We start from the raw sequence: 22847 nt of genomic DNA on the forward strand, positions 1-22847 counted from the left end.
AACCAGTGGAGCTCAATATTGTGCTCAGACTGAGTTATTTGATCTGAATTTTGCAGAGGGATGAACTGCTTGCCAATAGCAGTGTCTCCTTTCATCTGTTAGGCTTCCAAATGGAAATATCTTTATCCACACTATCTGTGGATCTGTGCATGAAAGTGGTGGTAGCTGACTCTCCTGGTAGCTCAAATTGCAAACTGATTTCATTAAAACCTCCTAAGGACAGGATTTAAGTCACAGGTTAGTTTTGCATTTTATTTGCTGTGCAACTGTACAGTCAAAGACTTGGTTCTTTTCCATCAGACATGAATAAAGGAAAAATCCTGGTTTGGTTTCCTGACAACAAAGAGCTACTGAAATTTTACCAGATCTTGAACTCTTTTGCCATAGGGTTTTGGATTTAGGAATATCTGTGAGAGTTTGAAGGGGGTATCTCTTATCTGCCTGTGTGTGGTGGCCAGGTTATTCACCAGCTTTTCAGAATTATGCCTCAAAGCCCATTAGCTCAGAGCTGACATCTTTTCTTTTTTAGATGCTTTTTTTTGGTTTTGATCCTCTCACCTGTGGATCCTGCAGCTCAGAACCAAGGTCCATGCAACTGTTTGCACCATCAGCCCCATTGCTGCCTGTTTCCCATTCATATTGCTGCTCCCGTGGCTCCAGTGCTCACAGCAAGGGGCCAGTTGGGAATTCCTGCTGTGTCCAGCACTTTTAGCTCCTCCTGGACTCAGTCCATGGGAGTAGACACGAGTTCAAGTGTGCACTGATGGACTGGTTTGAGGCTGTGCTTGGACATTGTCCTTTATTGTACAGTCCATCCATGGAGGAAATCTAAAAGAAAGTTTGCAACTAATGCAGAATTATTGGGATTGTCAAGGCAGCAGCAAATCTGGGGAAAGCTTCCTGTTCCTGAATGAGTGGGTATGTTGAAATTCAGTGTTTAACAATGCGGAGTAASAGATGATAGGGAAATAATGTTAAGTAAATACACAAAAGATGAGTTCTAATTTAATTCCTGCTATTCAGGGAAGGAGATCAGGCAATCACTGTGGGTAGTTTTCTGAAAAACTCAACCCCTCAATGAGTCTGAAAAACTCAAAACGAATCCAGAGCGCCTGATAGAATAGTTGGAATGATCAGGATGAGAATAAAACAGGGTGGAAAAGCCATTTTTTTGGCATTGTGTAAATCCATAATATATCCAATTCTYGAATTACTGCACACAGCTTGGCTGATTCCTGCTTACAAAGGATAGAATGGAAATGGTGACAAAGATCATCTTTTATATGGAATGATTTCTATAGAGAGTCCCTCGATAAGCGGAAACTCGGCTCTGAAAACAGATGGCTGAGGAGGGACACGATAGAGATCTGTGGAGCTGGGGCTGGTGCATAGAACATGAACAAGGAATGGTTATTTACTATTTCTAATAACCTAGGAACAAAGGGCAGCCAATTAAATGATTGCACAGCAGGTTAAAAACAAAGAGAGTGCTTTTCACAGAATGCGTAATTAAGTTGTGAAATGGCTCCCATAAAATGGGCATAACAGTGGGATGATTTTGCTTAGACAAGGGGTCACAGAGGGTAGGGATGTGAGAGKTCTCTCACTCCATGGGGGAAGGGGAAGAAGGGATTCATTCTTGCTACTTACCACAGTATAAGAAGTTTCCCAATTAAAAATCCGGCAGTGGGTTTGAAGCAAGCAGATAAAGATGTTTCTTCTCCTTTGAATTTATAATTAAACTGTGGATCTTCTTGCCAGAAAACATCATAGAGGCTGAAGGTATAAATGATAGTTTTTATTTCCTGTTTTAGCTGATGTCCTTTTCACAGAACTGTTCAGACTTGTCAGCCAGAGCCCATTAAACATTTATTATTGCAAAGAAGTCAGGAGGCCACAGCTGTTTCACAAGGTGGATCTGGGACTGTGCTGGTCAGGGTGTGTGGACAGAGCAGGAACCATCTCAAATTGCCAGAAAAAGGTGCTTCCATAAAATAGCTGGGCAGAATTGTCATGGGCAGCTCTGGGTTCCCACTCTGAAGGTCCCTGCATGGCACTGAAATGCTAATCTGTGTTTCCACATGGCTCCTGTTAGCCACTGCTCTGTGCTGCCCAAATCTGGGAAAGGAAATGATGGAACTGGGCACAGTGTGCCAAAATCTTTCCTTTTCCACAGTAGTAACCCTGATTTCGATGCCTCCATTTAAATAAAGGAGAAAGAAGCCAGMTTTTTCTTATCTTCACAGTATATTCAGGGGCTGTGGTTTGGGATTTTGTCATTGAGCCACCTTCTGTCCCTGGTTTGGACACAAGTGGCTTGTTGGGCACACCAAAGAGCACATGTGCCAGGGATGTGCTTCTCAGGGATGTAAATAATTCCCACTAACTTGAAATAATGCACAGGATGACTGGGCTGGTTTACTTTTGGGGATATTTAATTGTGATYAGGCCAAGGGGTTTGGAGCATTTCAAAACAGCAGCTGATCAAAGAGCCCAAATATCTTGGTTACAGTGACAGAGYGAGCCCACAAATGTTTGACTCCTTACAGCTTTCCAGACTTAAGTTTAAAATATTCTGAGAGTTTGCTCCCTGCCTCACCTGTATAAATCTGCAGTGGCCCTATTCCAGGTTTAAATTCCAGTTTTAAATTGCTTTAACTAGAGAGGACTTGGTTTCCCAGCTGGCCCCACGCTGGACAGGAGTAATCCCCCTGGCACAGACATGATTTACCTGCCTTGATAATCTCCCTAYTTTACCCATCTAAATCCAATCCCCTCTTTTTGGAGAGGTCCCTCCTGGATAACTGTGTTTTGTGATACTCTATTAGGTGAAAAGTGCTGACTGCATAAAAAAATATTCCCGTTCAGAGGTTGATGATCATCTTTTGTGCTCTCCACACTACTTTCCTTCTGAATACATTTAATTATGTGATGCTGTATTCATTGCTTCGCTGACACTAAAGGGCTCTGCAGTTAAACCTAAATACTAAACCAGGCAGATATTCAAGTGTTGTAAAGCCAGTCCAGGGTTTTTTTTTGCCAGCAAGTGCTGCACTGATTTACGGGAAGCAGTAGGAAGGGTACGATCTCTTGCCTGCTTTCTTTATTGAATTCTCTTTCCTTTTTTAATAACCGTGTTTAGGTAACTGGTACAGTAGGAATGGATTTTTTTTAATTGCAGATAACTGACTGGTATTGGGCATATTTTTAGTGCAAACTAGAAGTGTTCCCTGGTGGTGAGGGGGATTATGGCGCTTGCTGACAGAAATCCAGCTCAGGTTTGCYGACTTTTAGTATGCAAAATCCAATTTTTTAAATGAAGGCTTTATTTGTGTTTGTTTTCACTGGATTTCATGGAGGGGGGAAAAGCCGTCCCAAAACTCGGATTTGCTGCCTTTATTCATCAGATTTGTTGTGCCAGAGCATTGTTCCTTTTGGCTGYGTGGAGCATGTTGGAGCCAAGCTGCTGGAGGGCAGGAGAGKGGTGAGATTCYGTGCACCCTCCACTTGAAAAGACAWATTTCCAGTGGAGTCCCAGTGTGAGAGGACCYTGARCCAACATGCAGTGYCTGACTCCTGAAATRCACAGATCCTTGCCCAATAAATCYCTCACAGYTGGCATTTGCTGGGCTGGAAACCATGAGCTCTGTCCAGTTAGTTCCAGTTTTCCACATGCACGGTGTCCAGCCTGGGGGCTGTACAAGTTYTCCCATCTTGATGGTACAAATTATTCCCCAGGCAGCCAAATCCCCTCCAAAGGCTTTCCTGAGCTGTGACAAAGGATTCCCAAGGTGCCTGGGCAATGGGTTGGGAAAGGTCCCTTCTGGGAGGATGGATGGTAATTGCTGCTCTGAAACCCACTGTAGCCCTGGGGACCATAGGCTGAGTACTTCTCTTTTTTTCTTTCTTTTTTCTGTTCTTTTTTTTTCTAAATAAACAATAACCTGAATATATTGTTAATGTATCTCTGCTTAATTTTGAGGGTCTGCAATGGGAAACAGAACAAACCAGGTAGGGAGTGAGAGGTTCTGAGGCCTGAGAGGCCAGAAATGGTCCTGGTTCTTCTGTGGCCTTAATGGGGGAGTGATGTGAGTTATCCCAGTAGCAGGCCACAGCAAATGTATTTGGGTTTATAAAATAGGAATCTGTGAAGTTCAACAAGATTTTCTGGGAACAGTTTGGAAAAAACARCCACAGTTCCTTTGTGGTAGTTGTTACTCCCCTTGCTCTCAGTGCTCACAGCTTTGCTTTTTTTAACGAAATCTATAACCAGTAAAATGAAATTAAATTCTATCTAATAAAGTACTGTGAGTACATAGAATTGACATTATTTATARTATTTTGCTTACTCTCTCTATAACAAATGAAGTTTCCATTTTGTTTGTGTGCGTGTTCTGCTGAATACTTCTGATCCACCATCAAATTGAAGAATTAGTATCAGGCTGACTAATTCTGAACTTGGCATTTACTGTGAAATTTACTGTATGAATTAGCATATTAGCACTAATTCAGAGGTGAAATAAAATGCTGACATCCATTTGTAAAGGTTTGTAAATCCTTGTAAGGTTGTAGGAAGCAAAGGGGGGAGTTCTGCTCATTCCCAAAGGGATCTGTGCTTGGYATGTCCACGGTTTGCTCAGAGCACCAAGGTGTAGATTGGGGAAAGCTTTGCAGATGGCTCTTGGAGGGGTTGATGATTTCATGAAAGACTCTGGCATTCAGGCTGCCAATGGTTCTGTCTTTGGGTGAGTCATGAGCTGTAAAATCACTTTTTTAAGAGTAAGAAAACTCTTTCCCATCCCCTCCTCCTTACCCTGTCTTTCCCAGGGAAAGGGCATGGGGAAAGGAGACTGAATGAGGTCGTTGGTGTTTTCATTTTGTCCTTTTAGATGAGTATCAAACCCCAGCACAGCTACATCACATCACAAGGTGGGTAAAGGAACTTTAGTCAGCCCTCAGTCACAGCAATCACCTGCACACAGAACGCTTGGCACAGGAGCTTTTACTGCATTTTATCATCAGCACCAATAATGGCCTCTGCAGGGAGTAATTAGCAGCACCCAGAGGGGAAAGGAATTCTGCCAGAGGACATCATTATGTCTGGAAAGCTAAAGATGCTGTGTAGTAAGGTCGTGAATAAATTGTTTGAGTCCAGGGTGGAGGACAAGGCCGGTGCAAGTACAAAGTTTCCCCCTGCTGCTGATCCGCCCATGAAGAGCGCAGTAATTTCCACTGAACACCATTRAGGAAATTAGTTTGTTCTGACAGTTTGTGTTGCTGGGTACCATATGTTTACCTTGAGGGAATGTTTGTGGAGAACCACTTTGGGTTAATTGTAAATGTCACAATTAAATAAGTAAATATACAGAAGGGTATCTGTGATCTGCATCAGTGCGCAGGCAGCGCATCCCGGCACACCGGTGTCCCACGCACTGTGTGTACATAGAAATGTACATTTGGAGGTGCTCAATCCATACTGAGCAGCTTATCTGGGCACTCAGGCCTCAGGTACAAACAGCAGCAGTGTTTGGTCTCTCTGCTCTGTGGATCAGCACACACAGAAGGCTCTGCACTGTGCCCTTTTTCCACTCAGTGCTCTGGGCACTGAGCGTGGAGCATCCCTGGGCTGCTGCCAGGGCTGCACCTCTGATCCACCTGCACAGCCTGGCAAGGAGGGGAGAGGGAGGGGATCAGATATGGTGTTAGAAATCTCTGATTAGCTGGAGTCCTGCTGCAGATCACCAAAGATTCCAATGTTTTGCCTTTCCTGGCTGTCAGTCTCCCGCAGTACCCTGTGGGAACTGAGAATTTTCAGCACCTCGGCAGATAAACCCTCAAGAGCAAAGCTGTCACCCAGGTCTTTGTCATGCAAACTTGAGGCTGGGTTCAATAACATCCTGTTACTCTTCTGCATTGCGGAAGCCTTGAGAAATTGATTTTCTGTTTTGCYACCGAGTTCAGTGGAACCAGACTTCAGCCCTCCAAGGGAATTGTATTCCTGTAGATTGTAGCCACTTTTGAAATCCTTAATTTCACATCCTTAAATAGTCAAACTTTGCCACAGACCAGCTGTGGGTGCAGGCTTTGCTGGGTATTGTTGACCATTGCTGGGTTATTAACTCTTCTTATGGTCTGGAATACCTTTTTTTTTTTCCTTTCAAAGTGCATTTCACAGACTTAAAGACCTGATCCAAAATGCACAGGAATAAATACAAATCTGTGTATTGATTACTGGAAAAGGATTTTTAAGCGAGTTGATCACTGCTTATAGCAGAAATGTGTTTTTAAAAGAAACAAGAAAATGTATTCTGTTAAGGCAACATTAATCCAGAGAAACCACTTTCTGGAGCAGCCAGAGCTTGTTAACACAGCCAACACCTAAGGCAGCGCTGTGTCTTTAAGCTCTACTAATATTGAACAATAATAATTTTGGTGGAAGAAAATCTTCCCCTCACCCTGAGCAGAAACAAGACATATTATTGACTGCCATCYGGAAAGATGGATGCTGTGGCCCTCGGAGTCTATTAATATTTGATGCTGATGGATGTGAGCTGGCAGCCTGAGTTATTAATGGACTTTGGTTCCTTGGACCTCACCCTCAATCCGTGGGGGAGAATTAACCATAACAAGAACTGGATGCCCAAAGCTCTTGGGGYGCTGGGAAGGGCTGTCAGTTCCAGCACAAATGGGTGCTATTGCAGTACTTACAGGCACAGAAAGTCAYGGGTGGGGCTGCTTAGATCACTGCCCCATTCATTCTGCTTTAAAGGGGACTTTTAGGGTCCCAGGGATTGCAGATCCCCTCCTCTATCATTGCCATGTTGGGGTGCTCCCATCAGTTCTGGWTTCCAAACAAGGAGAGGCTCAGTGATGTTACTTCTGAGCGGGGTGGAGGTGTGGGACACCCTGTCCTTGGTGGCACTGAGGTGGCCTCTCCCAGCTTGGGGGGTCTGTACTGCAGAGCACAGGACAGRAATATGCTGTTCCATGCAGAGCAAGGCATTTCCCACATCTGGACCTGACCCCGCATCCCCTAAAGAGTTTTTCCATTATATTGAAGTCAGATTTGACCCCTGAAATTAGAAATAATCCAGTGGAAGATTTTGGGGAGTTTATTTTGATAATCTGGGCCTTCTGAATGAAAATATTGAAAATTAAGCACTTTTGAAAGTTTGTGATGCCCATGTGGGTCATTCTGACTTGGAACATAGGGATGGAAAATACCAAGTTATTTATAGCTCAACTTCTTAATATAGCTTTAACATTTCCAGGCGTGTATGTTTGATTGAATTAGCTACTCCTTCCTAGCATGGATACCACATCCAGCCATTGCAGTATCCTCATTAACCTCCCGATCTTAATGGCAAAAAAAAGAATAATCAACATAAGGAGCACAGCTGTTGATTAATTTTACTAAATAGGATAGAAATATAAAGTACCATATTGCAAGAGTAAAGATTCAGTACACACAATTGGAAATCAGTTTATTAGAATATGTAACTCATTAACAGCTGGATACATACACTGCAGCATTATCCACTCGGGCAGGTGGCGAGAGGGAGGTGGAATTTACATATCTTTAACAGTACCTGAATGCATTTCATTTCAGAGGTCATTCTCCCAAATCAAGTTCAAAATGTTAATAACAAGGTGTGCATTTATAATTAATAAAATCTTAGAGCCAGTGCTATAGTTCAAGTGCATTTTCCTCTTATGTAATTAAGAAGTTAAGTGTATTTGGCAGTTGTCACTCAGAGAGCTCTGAAGGTCTCGCTTGTCAAGCCCAGGGATAGAAATCTCATTAAACCAGGTTATTTTTTTCAGTTAAGGTTTGTTTGCAAAGTAAGTGGGCAGCCAGAATGCCCAGCCTCTGTCAGCCCATAAAGCCAAGTCCATTAAAGTAAATGCCAAAACTCAAAGGCGTGGAATCAACCTCCTGATGTTCAGCTGGTGAGAATCACAGAATCACAGAAGCTTTCAGGTTGGAAAAGGCCTCTGAGACCACCAAGTCCAGCTGTGTTCACCACTAAATYGTGTCCTCAAGTGCCACAACCACATCTTTTTTTAAGACATCATGRACGGTGKTTCCACYRCTTCCCTGGGCAGCCTGTTCCAATGCTGGAGAGCCCTTCCTGTGAAGAAAGTKTTCCTAATATCCAATCTGAACCTCCYCTGGTGCAACTTGAGGCCATGTCCTCACCTTCTTGTCCTATCCCTTGTTACCTGGGAGAAGAGGCTGATGCCCACCTCACTACAACCCCCTTTCAGGGAGCTCTTTTTTCTTTCATATATCCAAAGAGATCACAGGAAATCAGACAATCCACTCCAGTTGTTCCTGGCCAGGGAGCGCTGACCCCCACCACAGCTGTTCTGTGGTCACACAACATCAGCTGAGACATTGGAAATTCTCCTGCTGCCCCCAACTCTGGCTCAGATGGCGCTTTAGTGGTGTCTGGATGTGGCACGTGGGGATATGGTTTTGGGGTGATCAATGGTTGGGCTGGATGATCTTGAAAGTCTCTCCTAACCTTGATGTTTCTGTGGTTCTGTGGTTGGTTAATGCCATTCCCAAGGGGGTGTTTTAACTACAATCACTCTGTTTCCCTCTCCTTTTCAAAGGAATTTTCCTTTCCTTCTGGATCACTAGTTCAAATCCAGATAAGGTCAGTTGTCATAGAAATTATTAGCAGTACCAGCAGTTCTGTGTAGTACATGAAATGAGTTGGGAGTTTCATTCACACACAATAAGGGTTCCTAAGTGGCACTAATTGGCTGTCTAATTGTCACACGCAGGAGAAAGGCACAGGATTGATTAGGCGTGGAGGCTGAGTGCCCCTCTGCCAGCCCGGGTTCCTGGAGCTCATTCCATAGGCATGCTGGCAGGGTAATGAGGGGCAGCCTGCTTTGGATTTGCTGCCTGTCAAGGCGGCATCTTTTCCTGCCAGGCCTTTTCAGGGCAACTTGTTTTACTCCACCAAGGTCAAAGATAGCATCTTTTACAAACAGTGCCTTCACTCAAAAAAACAGCGACTTGCAGGATTTACTTGTGAACAGTGTATTTTAACCATTTCCTTTCCTTCCCCCTGAAACAAAGTTTTTGGTCTAAAATAGGATGARTCACAGTGGTGCGAGCAGAACTGCTACAGCAAAGCAGATGGGGGTTTRTGGTGCTCAGAAATCTGTTCATATTTCCTTGTGCTGTCTGGGTGTCTGAAGTGTGATATACAGGCTCCTGGAGGTACTTGTCACAGCATAGGGAAGCTGACATGGTGTGCRTTTCTCTCCTGATAAATGGATCCTCCTATCAAACAGTGAAGCCTTTTGCCTGCAAAAATGCATTTTGACCAATATCTTTTCCCCTGAGCTATGGCACGGGTCACACCTTGCGATGGAGTCACTTTTTAACTTGTAGTAGGTTCACTTTCCCTGGCATAGAACTAAATTATTTAAGTTTGACTCACTGAAGTAGTAAATTTAGGAGCTAATTTGCAATGTGCAAGTCAGAATGACACACAGAGGAAATGGAAGCAAAAATACCTTGTATATGCTAATGTGTGTAATTCCAACTGTGGGACTCAGTAAGTTTACTAAGGCTTAAACCTCAATTAGTGAGGTGAAACCACAATTCCTTCAAACCTCATTGTGCTCACATTTTAATTCCCTCGTTGTATCAGATGAACAGTATTAGTAAGAGCTGTGTCTCCTTTCAACCACATGAGCTGATCAGTGCATACAGCGTAGCGGGGTGTAGTGTTGGAATATTCTATATTTCTGTAAAATACAAGAATTTATCCTTCTTTCCCTCCCYTTGCACACACCTAGAGCTGAAATAGGACAGAGACCATGTTTCTGTGTTCTGCTGTGTGCCTCCTGTCTCTGATACACACATCACTCCTGTTCTGCCTTCTTGCTAAAGTCACAATCTCATGCAAATTAATTGAAAACAAATGCAGGTACCAGCTATGCATCAAAAAGCTCTGATGCACCTGCCATGTCGTTTTCCTCTCTGCCAATCTGTGGAAGATGAACATGTATGAGATCCTTTAGCTTTTTACTGACCCTATTCTTAGAATATATTTTYCAAGAAGCGCAGAGCAATCTCTGCACGGTTTCAGACTGTATATTTTGTGATTAGTGTTTCGTAAGTGATGTTTTGCTTAATGATCTAACATCTGTTCTAGGAGGTTTGTTTTTGTAACTTCCCCACCTCCTGCTGAATGAATGCCAGAAACTCGTCCCTTTCCTCCAAGTCAATCAAAGCACTAATTGCATCATAATCATGGGAAGCAGCGGTGGCTGCTCAAGTGCTGAAGGCTCAGCAATCAACTCACAACACTCTGCTCGCTGTTCGAAGAGAGAAAAGCCTCCCTGTGCCGAGCTGGGAATTTCCTGCATGCCAGCTTTCTTTAGCTGACTCTGGCTTTTCTGGGTTGCAGGGAGATGACTGCACCATCCCCTGCATGGCAGGAACCTACGGAACCAACTGCTCGTCGGTTTGTAACTGCAAGAACGATGGCTCCTGTTCCCCYGTGGATGGGCTGTGCTACTGCAAAGAAGGTGAACACAATTCACATTTAACGAGTCCCTGCCATTTGGCATCAATGCCTGTCCTCTTTTAAAGTGGCACAGCTGTGCAGTCAGGAGCTCCACTATTTTCTTGTCCTCCTGAGCATCTCAACAGGGCTGGACTGTGAGTTCAGGCTCTGCCCTGAAGAAAGGCCAGACTTCTCTGCTCTGCTGCAGAAACAGTCACAGGACCAAGTGTGCTGGCAGAGCCACAGCTCCTCTCCAGAGGAAATGCAGAACAATCCCCAGGCTGCTGGGGTTTGATCCCTTTGCTGTTCTGTTTCTCCTGGATTCCACTGGGCACAGGAGTGGAGGCAGCTTCTTGTGTGTCTTTCCCCTCCCAGCCAGCACAGGGTTGCAGTGTGGCTGTCGTTTATTTGGGGAAGCAAGTCTCTCCTGCACCAGAGTCTGACATCTTTTCTCCGCTCACATATTCCATCATTCCTGTTCTTGGTGGTGAGCACAGCCCATGTGTCCAGTAAGCACCTGAGAAATCCTCCACTGCTCCATGGCACAGCATCTCTTCTGTCCCCCCAAAATCCCAATGTGAGCTATGCCTGTRTGACATACATAAGCCCTAAAACAGAAGTGAGGCAAATAACAATAAAATCTGGCATTTCAAACATGAATTAATGGATCACTGTAGAACCCCATTTAATGAGGGTGTATAAACCATGAGTTACTGCTCAACTCCATTAGACAGAGCTGCAGTGTAATGAAAGTCATTGTGCTCCTGGTAGTTAAGATTTGAGCCTTAATGGCTAGAAATGATGGCCTTGGTCTTCTTTTAGGTGTAATAGCTGCTTTATATTAAATAGCATTCTCAAAAAATAAAATAAAATAAAATACGAAGTAAGAAACAGGCAGCATCAAATGAAAAGTTCCTGCAGTCCCATGGGTCAGATCTCCAGCCTGACAGGGACTGTCCCAGCAGTTCCCAAAAAGGCATCAGACACCTTAAACTGGTTACAGCCAACGGGGATACCTCCATCTGTGTATAGAGATGCTGGGAGATGAGTTTGGAAAGTCACAACAAAAGGACCAGTCTTTGACCCCAAGTTAGTCTTAATTTACACCCAGAAACTGGTCCCAGAAATGAAGAGCTGCAGCTTGCCAGCTGCCTTTCTTGCTATATTCATGAAAACATCCCAGATGCGTTTCTGTCCCATTCCCTTAGGGTGGCAAGGAGTGGATTGCTCTATCCCATGTTCAAGTGGAAGCTGGGGTCTGAACTGTAACCAGACGTGTTCCTGCAGCAACGGAGCGTCCTGCAGGCCGGACGACGGCTTCTGCCTCTGCTCCCCAGGATGGCAGGGGGACTTCTGTGACCAGCCTTGTCCTGTGAGTGCAAACAACAATTTAGGGTGATCTTCCAACCCCATTAAATCACAGTCCCCTGCTAAACAGAGAGCAGGGCAGTTTCTCATTTTGTCTGTGATGTCTAAAGGAAATCATGTGTAAATAACAGATTGGGGTTCTAGAAGTCTAGCTGGATGTATTATACTTTKCATTGTATTTTATCAGAGCTATTGCTGCCTTATCTGCATTTTCTTGAAYATCATTTTTTAAAGTGATTCCTCATTTGGTTCTGTATAGAAACGTTAGGCACTGAGTTTCTCTCTTCTCTGTATGTTCATTTAAAAAATGCGACTCAGCATTAAGAGGGACGTGATAGATGATTTTGCACATTTCAGAACAAAAAGCTGATGGCTGAGAGGCTGTTTTTTTTTTCTATTTTTGAAGGATGGAACATATGGCCTTAATTGCAGCGAGCGTTGTGACTGTAACCACGCAGATGGGTGTGACCCTGTCACCGGGTACTGCTGCTGCCTCGCAGGCTGGACAGGTAAAATCAGCAATTACCTTTGGGACCCTTGGGATTTGGCTGATTGGGGGTTTGGGGGTTTGAGTGGATTGTTTTGCTTTGCCTTTGCATCAGTTATAGCCCTGGACTTGTGACTGCAAACTTCTGAATAATAGATTGAGACAAGAKCAGCTGAACTTGCCCATATTGAAATCACTCGTGATGGTGACAATAATTGGCATTCATTAAATTTGTATTCAGATGAGTTGAGGATGGCTCCAAACCTGCAGCCAGATGTTAGCCTTCTGGAAGAGCATCCTCAGGAGGGATGCAGATCAGCTGGAAATCCTGCAGAGTTTTTCTCCTTRAACTGTCCTTTCCTCAGGGGTGCAGCTGTAGGACGGTGGATCCCGGGCCCATCATACCTGGGATGCAGACAGGGCATTTCTCAGGAGTCATTACAGCTGCTCCATCACACAAAACACAGATTTTTCTCATTTTCCAAAGCTTCTTGGCACAGGCTGGTTGCAGAGAACAGATTAATGCTGGTTTGACAGAGCTCTCATGATTACACAGGAACAAAGGAATATTCAGTGAAGTTGGAGAGTCCAGGCTGGAGTTCTCAGTACAATTAGACCTGCACTTGACTCCACACTGATGTTCTCTTTGCCAGCTTTTGACAGCAGGAAGGGGCAAGTTATTGACCTAACCATTTCACACTTTGCTGCCTAAAGTGCTGGTTAATCTCTCTCTGCTCTCTGTCGAGGCCCTGGGTGAAAATAAAGTTCTATTCCATATACTRCAGAACCACCAGTGGCACTGACAGTCAAAATGCACTTATATTAACAGCAAGTCATTTGGAAAATTTAATTGTTTTTCAAACAAGTTGGAAGGATGCATGGGGCAAGGCAGGCTGATCAGGCAGCCAAYATTTCAGATACTGTCACCTTTCCCATTGATTTATGCCTTAAACCAACATATGTCTTCTGTTTCTAACGAAGAKGACATCCCACAGCAGCCCAGATCCCAGGAGCATGAAGCAAAAGCAATGAAATTATGCCTAGGGCATATGATGGAAATAATCTTGAAAGAATTAAATAAAATGTAAAAATTATAAGTTCTACACATTGTGTACAACAGAGCTACTTTTCAAAGACACTGGGTATATATCCCTGAAAAGGACATTTTTCCCCCAAGAAAATCCATTTTATAAGCTCACTTGTATTCTCTCCTTCATTCTGCCTCCTCATTGGCTAGGCTGCATTTATCTTTCTCTGAGCCTCTTTGCCATCAATATATCCATCTATCAGCCTTTAAAACTCTCCTGTGCATTATTGATGATCAGCAGACAAACAGCTGGTGGGTTTTCCTGTAGTCACTGTGAGTTCCTCCAAGGGAAAAAAAATGGCTTTTAAAAGTACAGTAATTTGAAGAGAGATATTTATATACACCTACTCTAAAAGTTTATTGCACATCTTGTGGATGAAGCATTCCAGAGGAAACTGCAGGGAATGACCTTTGCAGGCAATGCAGATTGAAGGTGTGGTTTTTTCTCAAAGGCATCTGTAACAAAGACTTACTCCCATGAACATCTGTAAATGGGAGATCATCAAATGCAGATACTAATTAATTAAAGGTAAGAATAATTTCTGATGTCCTTCTTTTCATTTCMATATTGGGCAAGATAAATGTATATTAACTTGCAGGGGACTTTATCCTACAGTGTGCTCCTGCAGCTCTGGAATTCCTCTCTTCAGGATCATATTTCAGAGAGGAAAATRCTATAATCATATTCGAGACCAGGTTGGAGTTGAGATGTTGACAGGCCCCTGTAAGGTGGAAATGTTGATAGACAGAACAACATGTGTTTTGTCWATTCTGTTCCAATGTTTTTTTCCACTTGGCTTGGCACCAGACACAAGGATAAATTCTGCTCATACCACTTTGAAAGTATGTAATTTAAGAAACTCTTCAGCTAGATAATTATATTTTCATATTAAGGAGTGTGGCATCAGTGAAAGATTAATCTTATCTGCAGTTGTTGTGAACTGGGCCATGATGTGTATTGCGGTGCGTTTTATAAATATGAGGTGATAAATAATTCAGGCTGAAATTTTTGCTTTCTGATTTTGGTACTAATTAGGCATGGCCTGAAAAAGATCAGAAAAGTTCAGGATCATGGAACTTTTGAAGGYTTTCCTGCCCACTCACACCAAACAGAGAATTCACGTGGCTTTCTGATCCTAATAGCCACAAAACTTCATCTGAAACAGCATATTCTGTATGTTCATCCCAGACATGGGGCTCCCTCTTGATGTCCATGTTTTATGTAAAGATCAAGAGGAAGATTGAACCCATTTTCTTTAAAGTGGTTTCAAGATGTTACTGATATAAACCTTGAGGGACTGATAGATGGTAAGAGCATGGAGGAGGACTGGGAGAAGCAGGAAAAAAGGCACGTCAAGAGTGGCACACAATTGGAGTTAATAGCACTCTGCCATCCTTTYGTTATGTCATGACTGCCACCCATCAAGACTATTATCCAGGACAGTGACCYTCCGTGGATTCCAGCTGGGGGAAGGCAATTTTCGGGGGCTGAGTGTACCTGGCAGATGGGAAGATGATGAAGAGATCCCCTCGTCTGAAGCAGGAGATCACAAAGCTGCACAGAGCAGCTGGATGCATAAATAAGCACACGGGCACCAAGCTGCTCCGAGACGTGCGTGTTCCCTTCCCATCGGGCTCCATGGGGAATTGCACATGTGCAGCCCAAGGCAGAAGCTGGAGCAGATCTGGGGATGATGGTACCTGTTTTTACCGCTGTAATTTCTGGGGATGATGGTACCTGGTTTTACTGCTGTAATTTCTGGGGATGATGGTACCTGGTTTTACCTCTGTAATTACCCAGCCAGGTGCTCGGGCACGTGGCATCACCAGCGTTTTGCAGACAGCACTGCAAGCACAGAAGCCCAAAACCACGTTGGCAAAATGCTCTCACGTGGTGCAAACAAAGTGAAATGTGTTGAAATGTTGGTTAGAATCAGATCTGTGACCTGCTGACACCACGCAGGGCTGAATTCCCCTCACAGGAAGGAAATGGGGGATGCAGTGACACTGAGGGCTCAGCCTTGCACCAGGTTGCACGTGTAACCTCAGGTATACAAACAGTAAATCCAAAAAAGAGGTGTTCATATCTAGTGCTGGGTTAAAAAGGAAAAGTCCAGCTCCCAGAGGATCAAGCCTTGACTGCTCAGACTGTTTTCTAAGGATTAATAAGGATCTCTTTCTCCTCATTTGCCGTACATTTTAGGTACAGACACCTCTGTGTTGCAGCTCTGTGTGTGTACACAGGTCCCTCAGAGCTCCCAACACACCAGGCACTTGTGAAAGAGGTGTGATTTTATGTACGCTCAGGTTGAAATGAAAATGCTCAGTGCTAATTACATTTGGTTAATGAGGGATCCTGCACGCACTGAACTCGCAGGGGGAATGGAAACAGAAATGCTGCGTGGTGGAGCAGCTCCTGGAAGTCCTTTGCACACAAACAGCTCCTGGAGAAGCAGGATGAGTCTCATCTTTCCCAGGTGCCATCTCCTCTCCTGGATGCTCAGTGACAATGACAGTCATACATTTCAATTAGGCTGCYCTTATTTAATGAGTGACCTGGATCTGGCCAGGAGAGGAGCAGCTGCCCTGGTGGCCTTGCTGAGTGAGCAGGATGACAATGTTCCTGTGCCACATGCGGTGCTGCAGCTCTGGGGGTGACAGCTCCAGCCAAGCCCTGTGGGGATGAGGATGAACTGCAAACCCCCTCAGCTTGGTCCCTCCTGGCAGCAGGTTTTGGACCAGAAATGGCTTCCTCACATATTCCAGCTGCTTAAAGCTGCAGAGCCTTTAGCTGCTTCCTCAGTGATCCCTCAATAATGAAATCAGTGATAGCTGCTGGTCTGTCCTCTAATTTCGGAGGTGCTTGACCAGAGCCAGGTTAGACTCCCTGTGAAGCCAGACCCAGCCATTGCCCATCCTGCCCCCAAGACCCGAGTCCATCCSTTTTCCCAGGCAGATATCCCATTCCCAGATGGATCCCAGAGCACGACTGCTCCTCACAGCAAGTCCTGCTCCTCCCTCCCTGTGACAGCCAGCCACTCCAGGTTAATTGTGGCAGTGAGTGTTCGGTTCTGCTCTTGCACTGGGTTAAATGGGAAGTGATCTGCAGGGGGATGTATTCCATTGCTCTAAATGCTAAGGTCAGTTAGAATTCTGTTCATCTGAATTCCTTTAATCTGAAATGCTGTCTTATCTGCATCTTGTCGTGCCTCTTTTTTTTTGCGTGGTGCTCTGGTTTTGCAGAGCTGCTGTGGTGATGGTATCTCAGCTCCCCACTGAGCTGAGGTACCCAAAGSCTTCTCTCAGTACCCAAAGCCAAAGTTTATTCCCTATATTTTAACATCCCAAAGATGTGTGGGAAAAAATAGACCRGTGCTGTAGATGTGAGATGGAAAACATAAAAGTGTGCATCCCATAGTTAATTATAAAAGAAGCCCTTATAGATTTTCCTTAATTAATCAGGATGGCAAACACAGGTATGCAAATGATGCATGCTGCTGAGGAACAAACACCTTGTTATTGCCTCGGTGCTTTACACCTCCAGGCTTTGCTGCTGCCTCAGAAGAGCAGCCTCCCCCTTCRCTGTTCCACACAGGAAATCAAAATACAATTTCACTGTCCTCTACAGCCTCAATAACTTTCTCACGTTGCCAGCAACACAAGCGCTGATTGTCTCTGATCGAGTCCAGAGCTCCAGCGCAGGGGCTGTGGGATCTGGAGCTGTAGGATCGCCATGTGTGGGGTTGGAGGGAGGGATGGGGTCAGGAGGTGTCGCTGGGCACAGACCAGGGCAGCTCCAAGGGACGAGGCTGCGGGGCTGGCAGCATTTGCAGGCTGGCACTGACATCTGCACTGTCACTCAAACACAGAAACATGTTTCTTCCCTCCTGTGGACACATTAATTCAGGAAAACTGATAAGCCTGTTACTCAAGGGAAGGGCTTTTTGAATTTTAAAGGAACAGTGACCACTTTGACGGGGAGCTCCAAGGTATTTTTAACTTCGCTTTCTCTGAGGTCTTTGCAAGAAGGTGAAAAAATCCTTGAAGGAAAAAAMCGATCCTTTCCATAAAATGCACTTTGTTTGTACTAAAATGACTTTTCTGCCACTGCAGCTGCATCCAATTTATAATCTTAGGGCCAGATCCTGTCCTCAGCTGTCCTGGGTTGAAGTCTAAATAATTCTMTTGCCATTAATAAATCAACCCCATGTGTGAGGATAGAACTGGGAGCTGGTTTTCCATGCCTCTTTAAAACCAGAATAAAATCTAGGACTTGTTTTATGCACCTGCAGCTTTTTAGCTAAAGATTCACAGTGTTTTAGAATTCACAGTGTTGTGGGTTGACTTTTTTTTTTATTTCCATCAGACTGTTTCATACCACTGGTTTGTAAGACAGAGTCTAAAACACCAGAATGGAGCAATAGTAAGTTCCTATTAAACATGCATTTTCTAGATGTCTAATCCCATTATCTACACTAAAATTTGCGTTTATCACTTCTGGCAGTCTTATCCCAGATTTTTAAATTAATRATTTATTTCTGTGATTATTCTGTATCCTTACATTAGCTTTAAACGGACAGGAAAACTGGAAATTTCTAGAGTCAGTCTAAAATGGTGCATTTTAGCCTCTCTTCTGGCCTCTGCCTTTCCAGAATGAAAATCTTTTCCAGATGAAAAGGTGTGCTTACTCTCTGGATTCRACAAGTGCCCTTTAGTCTATGAATGTAAGATAAGCTTATTAGAAATTAGCTTTAATTTTTCATTGACTTAATTTCAAGTGAGTTGATAAGATTTTAATGTCAGGCTGTGCTTAAAAATTCTCTCTTTGACAGGAGCCTTTAAGGATGGCTCCTGCTGATATAGGGCTAATTTTCAGAAATATGAATTATGAAGTTATATCAAAGATTTCATTGATGTCCTGACATTAATTATGTCTGTGGCTTCCTTGGCAGGTGTCTGGGGGGCTCCTGATTCTCAGCTGAGTGAGGTTTAGTTGTGTTTGTCCTGTGCCAGATTTTGGATATATTTCACCTTTTGTGAAATCAGTTGGATTTTTGCCACTCCTTCAGTGGGAGTTGGATCAGCCCCTCAGACTATAATTAGCAGCTGCAGTGAGGCCACTGCTAAAYTTCAGCACGTATGCAAATCATTGCAGTAATAATCCTATAAACACAGGAGATACACAMGTTTATTTATCTCTGTATTTATTTGGGGGTTTAATTTTTGCTTAATAAAGGACAGCTTTTAAATTTCTGAGACAAGACACAGCTTGGATGGCATCCTGGGTGATGCTAATTTAATGGGCTCTAAAAACATGAGACTTGACGCTCGAGGTACCCAACCCTTTTCCATTTTAATATGGAGATATTCTATATATAAGCCTGGCTGTGTGTACAATAGTCACCTATAAATAAATGTGGGCGAGAAGCAAGGGGAAAATTATTTGTGCACATTTCAGCAGAGTCAATCCTGGCTGTTGGCATGCTGGGTGTGAAAGGAGGAGAGGGAGGAGCGCTCAGCAAACTGCCTGCAAGCTGAAATGGGGAGGGGTGTATTATATTTATATTTATATTTATATAGGGGAGAGACTACAAGATCTTGTAGTGACAGGTCAAAGGGGAATGGCTTCCACTGCCRGAGAGCAGGGTTAGGTTGGATATTAGGAAAAATAGGAATATTTTTTATACTCCCTGCYCTCTGAGGGTGGGGAGGCCCTGGCACAGGGTGCCCTGAGAAGCTGTGGCTGCCCCTGGATCCCTGGAATTTCCAAGGCCAGGTTGGACAGGGCTTGGAGCAACCTGGGATAGTGGAAGGTGTCCCTGACCTGGCAGGGGGTGGAACAAGATGATCTTTAATGCCTCTTCCAACCCAAACCAATCCATGATTTTGTGATTTTATATTGTTATTTGTGAAAGAGTTTGCAGTGAAAATGTTGTAAACACCTTCCTTCACCTTCCACACCRAGGAGAAAAGGTGGAATTCCAGCATAAAAGGCTTTGGTTGTGCCCCAGCTCTTGCTTGGCTGTTCTTCACTCATGGTTTAGCTCAGGGGCTCCAACATTTCCACCAGGAAAACAATCCAGGTTTGCCCAGTTACAGGTTCTTCCTCTTTGCCTGCTGAWGGTCTGCCTGGATCTTTCCCAGCTTCCTCTTCTCTCCTGGCCTGAAAACATTCCCATCATTTGAGAATTAGAAAGGAAAGCTCTAAAGATGAAGCAGGGCTGTGGAGGGCTTGACTCCTTTTAGCACCATTTCCTGCAGGTYTGCCCTGCCTGCCCAGGGCAGCTCTTCTCCTGCAGGATTGCCCCCTGGAGAACAYCCCGGAGCAAAGGGAACCAGATCATCCTTAATTTTAGCAAACATTTTGACTTACCTAATTTCTTGTGAGGTAGGGCTTTTGCCTCAAAAGCTTTTATTGCATAAATTCCCAGGTTGGGTGATTCATACCTGGAGATTTCTCTGGATAATTAAAAATAGGGGTAGGATTAAAGCTCCACAGAGGTGCATTAGGCTCTAAGTGTATTACTTGCAGAAAAACACTTACATTAATGGGTGCATAAATTGCCTCTGCACAGATGAGAGAAGGGACAATTTAGAATTTTTCACTGGCTGCAGGGAAGRGCTTATTCTTCATTATTTAGGACCCAATCATGGAGTTTTCATTTACACTGATGGACTGTTACACTCAGGAGTTGCCCCTCTGAATCCACTGGTGAGGGATGCTCAGCAAGAGAGGGAAGAGCTCCGTGGCACCAATTTGAAAAAAAAAAAAAATTAGTGGAAAATAAAGCATTTGAGAACACCAGAGAAGTTCACAGATAATGTGAGTGTGGCTGCTGTTCTCTCTGCTGAGTAGTTTCACTATATAAAAACAAAAATAGCTTATTTGCAGACTAGATGAGCAGCCATCAATTCTTAATGTTTCCATTTAATTTTATGAGAGATCCCTTTATGTTTTCTTCTATCTGCTGCCCTCCCCACACTGATTTTCTCATTCTTCAGCATTCTTAAATGCTGAGCTGTCAGGAATTGTGCTGTGGTGGTTCTGACTGGCTCTGAGTCAAATACTTCAGGGTTTGCCTCAGGTAGGAATAAATCTAAAGATGCAAAAAGTGATAGAAAAGCATCAAGAATTCTTTGTGAACTCCTGTTCGTGCTCTGTCATAACCCTGTGAGCAGCTGATCCGCAGCTCGGACAGTTCTTTCTTGTGTTCTTACTGAATTGTCTTTTACCTTTAAGAGACTGAAGCAGCAAAAGGGTCTCTGCTTAGGAAAGCACATGGAGCTAATCTCAAATACAATTTAAACAGAATTTGTGGGGACTACAGAAGTGTAACAGCAGTAAGAGTACCAGGGAAAGGGAATAAGGGTAAAGAAAGCATGAATGTGTGATTGTAGAAATCATTATCAGAAATAAATGTATGAATTAGGAGGCCAAGGCAGCATTCAGGGTGCCCTGGGTGSCCTCTGGCTCTGCCCCTGGTGTGGRTGGGAGAGGGTGGGGGATGCTGCCAATGGGATCACTGCGGGTGGGACAGAGAGCAGAGGGAATGTGTCCATGAGGGATCAGCCCATGCCAGAGATCACATCCAGGGAGCCATTCCCAGAGCTGTTCCCAGCCCCATCAGCTGCCTGCTGACCCCTCCCCACTCCCCCCAGCCAAAGCAGCCCTGCAGCAGCACCTGGGGGTGTTTGCTGTGCTGTGGGTGCAAACACCCCTCAGGATTCATCCCACCGCTCACAGAGCCACCAGCATTCCAGATCAAAGCCAGGCGTGACTCACCAAAGCTCAGGCCTCCACGGCRCTGCCTGCAGAAATCCAGTGCCTATTTTTGCATAAAAAGCAGTTCTTTCCAAAGCTATTCAAATGCCAGAAATAAGAGATTATTATGACTTTGTGTCATGTTGAAAGACAGGTGGAGGAGAGCACAATGTTTGTGTTGGATTCAAATGTCTGCTGAAATCATTCCTGTCATTCCTAATTGATGTTGCATCTGTCTTTAGATTGGGACTATTGAGAAAAAAAAACCCTGAAGATTTTATTCAGAGAAATAATTACAGTTATACGCTGGTAGATGTAAAATTAAAGTATGTGGGGGGAAGGGAACCACATCCTATAATTTATCAAATTTCTATGTCCCTGAAAAATAATTAGATGCTGGGCAGCATGCAGGCACTGCTGCAGAGGCTACTGTCAGGGGGATAGCAGTGGTCAAAACTAGGCCAGTGGCTCTCATTTATTCCATCCATTTTTGCTCTTCTGTTGCGTTTGGAGTATTAGTTTCCAACTRTCCAGAGACACAGCAGAGAAACAATGGCAGCTTTATTAAGAGCCAGAGACGTAATCCCCAAGCACGAGTGCAATTGCAGGAGCTGGAGAGGGAAAAAAGGGAATTCAACTTCTGTCTGGCTTTYAGGAATTTCACCCTCCAAAGTCCTTCAGCCTGATGCAGTTTGGCAGCACTGAATCTGCATTGCTTTGACAAACTTTGTTGAAGCTACTGAAGATTATTAATGGAAGCAGCCTGTGAGGGAGCTCTTCAATGGATGCCTCACATCCCACTTGTATGGCTTGGGGGTTTTTTTCCTCTTCTYTTTCTTGCTCCTTTTCCTGGTGGTTGTGTGGATGTTGGCTTAATCTATCACAGCTTGATTTGTAAATTTTAATACAAAGAACCCAATTAATCTGATCAAACTGGAAGCTGCTCCATGTATGACAGACACAGGTTTCTATCAACAGCTTCCTACTGACAGAGGACAGGGATGGGTGGGATATTAGGAAGAAATTCTTCCCTGTGAGGATGAGGAGGCCCGGGCACAGGGTGCCCAGAGAAGCTGAGCCTGCCCCTGGATCCCTGGAAATATCCAAGGCCAGGTTGGATGGGGCTTGGAGCACCCTGGGATAGTCGAAAGTGGCCCTGTGTCCATGGCTGGACAGGGGGGCTTGATGATATTTAATATTCCTTCCAACCCAAGCCATTCTGGGATTCTGGTGATGCCAGACAGCAGCTGCTTGCTCACTTGATAGGAAATTGTCCTGGAGGGGCCTATGAGGAGCGGGAGTTCAGAGCAGGAGTTCAGAGCACAGTTTCTAAGTCACAACTCAGAACAGGGCAGTTGTGACTGAGTTCAGCCCCATYATCCACAGAGTTCAGGGCTGCTTCTCCTCCCCAGTGAGTGTGCAGGGGTGTGGCTGGGGGGCACAGGGAGTGAAGCTGCTCTGGGACTGTCAGCTCCATGCCATGGACAGAGCAGTCCAAAGGGAATCCCGCTGGAGAGCAGGCAGTGTGTGCAGAAATCCAATACCCCAAATCCGTGCTGGGGTTGTGGCTGCTGTTTCACARACTCAATTAAAGCCACAGCAGGCTCT

General features: G+C 44.4%; 1 protein-coding gene across 1 annotated transcript in view; it reads left to right on the top strand.

Moving 5' to 3' along the window:
- The window catches only part of MEGF11 (multiple EGF like domains 11), a 191448-nt gene that overhangs the window by 128390 nt on the left and 40211 nt on the right, over window positions 1-22847 (top strand). Inside the window, exons 10-12 of the mRNA XM_057372272.1 lie at window positions 10437-10557; window positions 11744-11907; window positions 12310-12412. Coding sequence (XP_057228255.1) covers window positions 10437-10557; window positions 11744-11907; window positions 12310-12412 — 388 coding nt within the window. The remainder of the gene's footprint in view (window positions 1-10436; window positions 10558-11743; window positions 11908-12309; window positions 12413-22847) is intronic.

This window comes from Malurus melanocephalus, unplaced genomic scaffold (genome assembly GCF_030028575.1).
Source record: "Malurus melanocephalus ecotype Western Australia unplaced genomic scaffold, MMel_1.1 scaffold_169, whole genome shotgun sequence".
In the NCBI taxonomy this organism is placed as follows: Eukaryota; Metazoa; Chordata; class Aves; order Passeriformes; family Maluridae; genus Malurus; species Malurus melanocephalus.